At 45.0% G+C, this 8517-nt stretch overlaps 1 protein-coding gene across 2 annotated transcripts; it reads left to right on the forward strand.

Annotated features, from left to right (window-relative positions):
* Window positions 1-294: 294 nt before the first annotated feature.
* Window positions 295-6841, forward strand: YIPF5 (Yip1 domain family member 5). 2 transcript variants are annotated; one of them, XM_042881764.1, is made up of 5 exons: window positions 295-458; window positions 1364-1533; window positions 2778-2923; window positions 5172-5353; window positions 5822-6841. In XM_042881764.1, the coding sequence occupies exons 1-5, from the start codon at window positions 382-384 to the stop codon at window positions 5982-5984; spliced, it is 738 nt and encodes a 245-aa protein (XP_042737698.1). In that variant the 5' UTR covers window positions 295-381; the 3' UTR covers window positions 5985-6841. The 2 variants fall into 2 exon arrangements, with proteins under 2 accessions (XP_042737698.1, XP_042737697.1); XM_042881763.1 differs by having other exon boundaries at window positions 297-485.
* The last annotated feature ends 1676 nt before the right edge of the window (window positions 6842-8517 follow it).

Below are 8517 nucleotides of genomic sequence, written 5' to 3' on the forward strand. Positions count from 1 at the left end.
CGCCACGGCACCGAGCGGCCGGCCGCCATCTTCTCACCGCCTCGCGCCTCGTTCCCACGGCAACGCGATACTTCGCGGGCGCCACGCAGGCAGAAGGCGGTGCCGCGAGCGGCGCGTGCTCACGGGGGGCGCCCCGCCGCCTCCCTTCTGCGCGTGCGCGAGGTCACCGCCCCGGAAGCGCTCGCGCAGCGCGTTGACACGTCGCAGGGCCGGGCGGGCGCGGGTCGCGCTGAGGCTGCGGTGAGCGTTCGTCGCTCCTGTCCGGCCGTAGCGGGGAGCGGCACCGGGAACGGCTCCTGAGGCTGCGGGAGCGCCCCGAGGGCCGCTGCCCGTGTGGAGATCCGCGGGTCCCCCGGGCCGAGCGCCCCGCGGCTGGCGGCGATGTCCGGGTTCGACAGCTTCAACACGGAGTTCTTCCAGACCAGCTACAGCATCGACGAGCAGGCGCAGCCCTACGAGTACGGCGGCGGGCGGCCCTACGGCAGGTAGCGGGGCGGCGGGGCCTTTTTGTGCTCATCTGTTCGTGCGCGGTGCTTCCCTTCCTTTCTGCGGCTCGGGACGCGTCGCGGGCGCGCGTCGAAGTCTCTGTGTCACGCAGTCGGTGGCTGCGGTAACTCGGGAGTTTGTTCAGGGGTGGGACGTGGCTCTAAGGAGGCTATTCTTTAATGAAAGAAACGTGCGCCAATATATATTTTTACGTGTGTGAAATCTACAAGGAGAGCCTTCCGAAGGCAGTAGAAATTGACTTAGTAGTGAATAGCTGAGAAGATGTGAAACAGAAACTGAAAGGCTGCTTTTCTCCCGTATCACAAACTGCAGGTATGCAGTGTTTGACTTCGTCAGTAACTCCTTCCTCTGTGTTGTAATGCTGACGCTCGTGATGCGGCAGTGGAAGGAAACGGCTTTTCATTTCATCTTAACTTTTTGTCTTTAATGTCCTTAAGCTTTAGAGTGGGGCAGAAGTGATAGTGTGAGCTGATGATGGCATCAAATGAGATGTCAGTAGTGATTAAGGTACACGTTAATTAGTTTCTGACAGTTTTCCTGCTCTTACGTGCAGCAGTAGTAATTCTTGATTGTGCAGGCCTATGACTTGAAAGCAAAAAGGATGCTACACACGCAGCAGTAGTTCCTTGTTTAGCTGGTAGCAGCATGTTTTCTTTAGCTGATCAGTATTGTTTGTAAGGGCTTCAGTGGAAGAAAGCAGCCAAACGCCCAGCAGATCTGAGGAGGGATTGTGGAAGGTAACTAAAACAAAAAATGGGCAGGACTCTTTGCTTACTGTGTGTGAGCTTTGATTTTTGCATGGAGGTGTTTCAATCAAATTCTTTATCTGTCCATGATCTGATGTAATTCTTTATAGGCAGTATGGAGGCTACGAGTACTCCCAGCAAAGTGGATTTGTCCCTCCCGAGATGATGCAGCAGCAGCCTTACACAGGGCAGATTTACCAGCCAACACAGACATATACTCCAACTTCAGCACAGTCGTTCTATGGAAGTAATTTTGAGGATGAGCCTCCTCTGTTAGAAGGTATAACTTGTGCTTTGTGGCCAAAAGGCAGAACTCCTTCCTCCTGGTCCCCAGTTTGAGTGATTTGAGTAGTTGGGTGTGGGTGCTCTGTTTCTGACAGTGAGCAGTTGAGTGGATATTCTCGTTATCTTTTCTTATTTAACTGTATTTCAGTATACAAAAAGCATATCCTTATGTGAATTTCTAGGCAGAGTTGTAGCATTATGCTTTACTTATACTAGCTGTTCTGTGGAAGCCAGGATAAATCAAATGGATTTTGTACAACACAATAAAATGTTATTTTTTTTTCTATTGTAAATTAAAAAAATACTTAAAATTCTCTGCTCTGTATGGAAACAAATTGATGCTGTTAGTTTCAGTTGATTCTGTGGTTAGAACTAAAATCTTTCATTGCTGAAGGCGATGTGCTAAACTTTGCAGAAATTCTGTCCAGAATACAGACTGCCAAATGCCAGAATGGATGCACAGTGAGTGCCTGGATGGATGCATCACTGTTAATTTCCAAATAACTGAAGCAGCTCTTTCAGTTGCTGATTTGAAGTCGTTTTCCTTCCAGTTGTCTGGCCTTACATGTGTTATTCATGAAGTGCATTTGTTTATGTAGATGCTTCTCAGGGCCCAAGGTGGGCAGATGATCGCTGCATTCATAACCAGGTTTGCATGTGCAACTGTGATGAAATTGTGTGGATGGAGACTGGAAATCATTTCCAGCTGCATGGAGCTGTAAAATGTGTGTCATGAGACATCAGTGCTAAAAGAGATGACTGTGTTTTTGAGTGGATTCACTGGTAGGATGGCTGGTTTGTGAAAGAGAAGCCCACTGAAAGGGAGCTAAGTATGGAGAAAGTGCTTTGACTTAGAAATCTTTGAGCCACAGGTCACTGGAAGCTTGGGGACTGTTGGAGCAATCAGCATATTTTGTTCTGATATTCTTGTATGTATGTGCTTTAGGCCACTTACAAGGACAGCAGTATACTGGGCTGACTGAACTTTGGTCTGACACAGAACCCTGCTTTTGTGCTCTTATCTGGTTCTCTCGAAGCCAGCTTGTCACTGCACAGCATTTGAGACCTGGAATCTGCAGAAGCAGCATTCCCAGCACCTTAAGGAGAGGCTTTCCTGTAGGATAATTCCTGGGGATGATTTTGGAGTGGAGTGGCAGAGAAAAGTGACAGCAAAGCAAATGGGGCAAAGGGGGAAGGGGAGGAAATGTACAGGCATAATTCTTTTCATGTCACTTGTAGAATTGGGGATCAACTTTGACCACATCTGGCAGAAGACGCTGACAGTTCTGCACCCATTAAAAGTAGCAGATGGCAGCATCATGAATGAGACTGACCTGGCTGGACCAATGGTCTTCTGTCTAGCTTTTGGAGCCACGTTGTTACTGGTAAGATCCTAATTGCCTCGTGTTGCTGTTGATGCTTTCATGCCTCGGGACAGTGGGGGAAAAAGCCAAATTTTCCAGTGTGGCCTTGCTGGAAAGGACTCCTTAGCCTGGTGGACACAAAAAATGCATCCTGGGTGAGAGTTTCTAGCTCAGTGGAAGAGGAACTGGTGCTTAGTACAGTTGCTCGTTGGAGTTCATAAGCTAATTATTCTTTTTCTTCTGCAGGGTTCAAATGAAGGTTTTAGAGCTTGCTTTCTGCGTGATGCTGGTTTAACTGGAATGCATACTTCACTTTATGCTTTGTTTTGAGGAATTATGGGTCCTTTTGTCACAGAACAGATGTGTGACCCGTGTTCTCAGATTTTACCTGTAGCTTTTGGGAATTGAGCTGTTCTCTCAGCCACGTGTTGTCTTTTTGAAGCACCTGGTTCTGATCAGGACTTGGGAAAATGTGCTCATTCAGTATTTGAAGAGTTATTCTCTTTATTTCTTTTTTCTAGCACTCGTGTTTTATGTTTGAGGCCTCTCTGTTTTGTTTCCCTGTGTCTTTGATGCTTTGTTCATTGTTTCTACTCTGTTCCTCCAGGTTTGAGGAGGCTCATGTGGTGGGATTTCACCAATGCTGTTACAGTTGATACGTTTGGTTTGTCTGCTGGTATAAATAGCCAATCTTAAGGCACTTATAAAGTAAATCTGGTTTAGTTTATACCTCTTAATAGGTTAGCATCTGATGAAGCCTTCTTTTTAATTGAGCTTCATTGACATTAGATCGTGGTTTAATGACTCAAGTGTCAACTATTAAATGACAGAGTAACAGCAGGCAGAATTCCTTGTCTTAGGAAGCCTCGGTCTGTTTCATCAGTTTTCTTCTCTGAGTGTCTTTGGGCATTGCATTTATTCTTTTCTGAACATGCAGTGTGCTGCAGTGCAGTGCTTTGGCACCAAGGGCAGCGCAGGCCTAGTTTAAAAACCTAACTTCATTTAATGCCAACTGGGACAGCAGAAGTAATGAATGTGTTCACAAGAGGTAATTTTGATTGTGCTCTCACTGAGAAATTATCACTCTTTCCTGTGTGGTGTTTTGAGCCCTGACAGTGTTATGTTTATTATTTTTGTCTGAATTTTAAGTAAAAGTACTGAGTAAGAGAGTTAAAGTGCAGTGAGAGAAAGCAAACGTCGGCTGGCAGAAAGAAAGGATTAAAGCAGGTTTTGTAGCACTTGAGGGAGGGGAGAGCTGAGCTCTAGGTTCTGCACTGTGGGAGGCAGGCAGGATAGGAGCTGTGCACCAGGGGAGCACTGCACTCCTCATGGCCCTGTCTTTCTGCAGGCTGGAGTTGGGGCGTTTTGATAAGAAGATCATATGGTGTTGGAAAAACAAATACAGGCATAGGATGCACGTGTTACAAACTGACATACTTGCAAGTTGAGCAGCGTTCAGATTTTGACCCTTTTAAAAAACCTGTACAACTTGATTCTGCTCTTCATATGCAGCTCAGCTTCTGCCTCTTAGGGGACTTTGCTAGAAGAGTTCAATTGGAAGGGAACTGCAGTTAAAGCACGTTTCTGAGGGCATTGTTCAAACTCCTGCTGAACACTGTCCAGCAGGAGGCAGCATTTGCTCCTCTGAGAAGCCTGTCAGAGTCTTGCCACCTCACAGTGAGAAATTGCCTGCTGACATCTGAGCCTGATTTGGCACAGCTTTGGGGTGATCCCACGTGTCTGTGCAGGGGCTGGAGGCTGTCATCTCTCCCTGTGCTTTCCCCCCACAAGAAGTTGATCACTCAGAGTGATGAGCCCTCTGCTTATTTGTGATTTACATTGCTCTACAATGCTGTAAAGTCTATTGCAAATCCCAGATAAATAATGTAATGGATTCATAAAGGAGTTCCAAACTTCTTAAATCTTCACATTACTTCTGCTAAGGCTGTTATTGCAAGAAGTCTTTAGAGACATACTGACAGGTTGGTTGCTGAAAGCTCCAAGGCTTTTGCACCCAGATCAGACAATAGCAGTTTGATTAAGGTCTGTTCATTGAAATACATAAATGTGCTTCTCGGGTGCCTGGGCTGCATAGGTGCACTGGGATTTGGGTTGTGGGAAGATGCTGCACGTTGAATTTGAATGTGGCTGTTGGGATTGGAGGGATGAAAATGAGGATGTTCTGTAAACGTTCGTTCTTCCTTCTTCCCCCTGTTGTGAGGGCATTTTGTCCTGGTAATTAACATGCACTGCTCTGCTTGACTTTCAGGCTGGTAAAATTCAGTTTGGCTACGTGTATGGAATAAGTGCAATCGGATGCTTGGGGATGTTCTGTCTCCTGAACCTGATGAGCATGACGGGTGTCTCGTTTGGCTGCGTTGCCAGTGTCCTTGGATACTGTCTTCTTCCTATGATCCTGCTCTCCACTTTTGCCATCATGTTTTCATTGCAGTAAGTACATGAACTGTAACTTGATCATAGAGCCCTCTCCTGTGAGATTCAAGGCAGTTTTTAAAACAGATCTCCATGTTCAGGGATGAAGGTGCCTGTGATTTGGGTATGACAGGAATTTGTGCTAAGTGTAAAATCAGAAGTATTGACACTGTTCAGGTGGAAAAAAAGAGAGGTGGGGATACAGCTTGTAAGTCAGTCAACAGCCTTTAAATGCACAGAGTCAAATAATGGTATTGCTTTCCATCTGCTTTCCATCTGATAAATCTTAGCACCCACCGAGTTTAAAGTTAAGATGCAAAATTGAATTTTTCAAAGAAAAGGAAATCAGTGTGACTTCTCTTAAAGCAAGAGAGAGATGTGAATTTGAAGGGTATTTGCTTTTAAGAGGTGTTGGATCCAACTGCAGTTCCTGTAAGTATATGCACAAGTCATAAATGAGTTCTGATTTTGTTTTTATCTTCACAGGGGAGTGATGGGAATTATCCTCACAGCTGGGATCATTGGCTGGTGCAGCTTTTCCGCTTCCAAAATCTTTATTTCTGCCTTAGCAATGGAAGGACAGCAACTTCTAGTAGCATACCCCTGTGCTTTGTTGTATGGGGTCTTTGCTCTCATTTCTGTGTTCTGAACAGACTGTCCGAATCCTTGGACTGCAGTGGGCCAAACTGAAGACATCAACTCGGGATATTTTGTTGGACCAGAAGCAGTTGCAAACACCTGCGTAGTGGGGACATCACAAACTTAGACCAGTTCTAAACCATCTGGAAAATGGAAACAAATGTCTTGTGTTCACTTTTTTAGAACTTTGAATACTGTTCTCAATTGACCCGAGGTGTCGATAGCTTTAATAAGTGTTCATGCTTATCAAGTTAATGTCGTTTTTTTTTCCCACTCCTGTATCTTCAGAAAAGTAACTTTTGGTTGTTTATGTGAGATGGGGGGGGGGGGGGGGGAGAGGGGAGGGAGAAGGGTTACACACTGTAAGGTTTTTCTTAGCAGCAGTTAACAGAGCCACAGGCAGTGTGGGGTTGGCATTCTTTTTGAATAAATCTGCAGTAATGAAGAGCCTGCTTCTCTCCCCTCTTGCCAGGTGCACGGAATGTATGCAATTGCTTCCTGTATTTTAACAAATACACTCTTAAGTTGTTTAGTCTCAGTTACGTGTTCATTTGATGTGATGGTATTTCAGGTTGTCATGAAACTGAAATTATGAATTAGAAAACGGATGCTTTAAAAATTAGAAGTTTCTGTAATTCTGTCACACTTGAAATAGGAATCCATCTGGGTCTCTAAATAGCTGCGTGTTAACTTGAATTTCTAAGACTTCAACTGGAGGTTTTTTCCTAACGGTGCACAAATTAGAAGACAGAGGGGAATCTCTTGAAGTGCTACCAAGAGAAACACCATTTTGAAAATGCTTGTCAGTATTGTTACTGTAAAAGTAATTTAAGGCACATTGATTAAATTTTCCTTAGATTTTGAAAATGGTGTTTGCTTCTTCCAACCTTTATTTTTGAATGAACTTCAGTTAAATGAACTTTCATATAGCAGCATGATCATTCAGTCAGTGGATTCGGTATTTGCTTCAGCCAGAAATATTTGATTGTACTTTAGAAACACGAGACTTTTTGCTAACAGCTGTTATCACAAAGTAGATGGCAGGTATGAGAAGAGGGAAAGCAGAAGTGCTTGGTGTGCACGTCAGCTCTTGTTAATTCCCAAAATATGCAAGGAAGGGATGCAGACACTGAACCCTTCACAGGGAGGGGATGTGGTTGTCACCCCCCCCTGGAAATGAAGATTCTCCAATGAATGTTACTATTTTGTTGTCAATTTAGGCCAGGGGATTTCATCTCATGGTGTTTATGGCATTTGTCTCACATTCATCTGCCAGCTCTATTTGTTGGTCCTGGAGCTGAATCACTGTGCAGTGGTTCTTAGTTCAAAGGCAGGCTTGGTGCAACACTGCCGCTGCTCACGGTGAGCCTTCATCTTGGTGAGACAAGGGTTGTGCTTTGTGTGCTTCAGCATGCATTGCTCTTTGCTCTTCCCTCAGTTCTTTGTGTTCTCCTAAAAATGCCTTCCTGGTGCTGCTGGAAGTTCCTGACCAGATCCTCTTCTACTGGCCAGAGCTGTTCTATCCTGCGTTACTGTGGGATGCACTGAATGAGCATAGAACCATTAGGAGCCAGTTAGCAATGCACTGAACTGTTCTACTACAGCTGCTGCGGTAACGAATTTTAGAACTCGTGCCCAAAAGAGGAAAAAAAATCTACTTCCAGAATTGAATTCAAGAGCCCAGGTAATTTTCTGCTTTGCTACCTTACTACAAGTTACCATCCTAAATAAAACTCGCATTTATTTAGTGAAATGCTGTAGTCTGTGCTCGCTAGTTCTGTTCTTTGAGCAGGCCCTGGGGCAGAGCTGTTTCTGCTTCCAACGAGGAGCATTACCTGCTGGTGGAGCATGCTGTCCTGTACTGCTGCAGGTAAGTTACAGGGATTGTCTTTACAAATGAGACCTAATTAATCATAGTTTGGTTTTATTAAGTACAGAAGCTCACAAACTTTCTTGTGCGTAGCAGGTTCTAATACTCAAGCCCTGCTTTATTTGTGTTGTCTGATTAGGTTTACCTTCCACACGGATACGGTTCATTTCTTTACAGCTCGTGCTGATTTTGTGGGTAGTGTCATTGTGTTGTAACAGAAAAAAGTTACTAAAGACAGCTTAACAAATATTCATCCTAGTGCACGATGGGAAACGTCAGAACAGACTTGTTTGAGTGTAGCACTAACAGTGCCACTGCTGGGCTTGGAACATACAGCCATGGCCCTGCTGCGACAGCTGGAGCACTGCATGCTCTGCAGCAGCACTGGGACTGAGCTGCTGGGCTCAGGAGAGCTTCGTGCCCTTCAGCCACGTGCTGGAGAACTTAGCCCTGATTTCCACATGGGCTCTTGGCTGTGAGAGCGGCTGGGAGTGAAATGTCAAACCGTAATGCACTGCTTCCTACAAAACACACCTAATGTGCTCTTAAATATCCAACTGTCTGATAGATAGCTAACGTGATTTGAATTGCTGGCCCTGTTTATTGCCTATCCACAATCAATTCCATTGATTTTTTTTTTTTTTTTTTTTTCTCTAACATTATTTCGTCCTGA

Source organism: Lagopus leucura, unplaced genomic scaffold (assembly GCF_019238085.1).
Source record: "Lagopus leucura isolate 7727_CA_CO unplaced genomic scaffold, USGS_WTPT01 Super-Scaffold_100030, whole genome shotgun sequence".
NCBI classification, from domain to species: domain Eukaryota; kingdom Metazoa; phylum Chordata; class Aves; order Galliformes; family Phasianidae; genus Lagopus; species Lagopus leucura.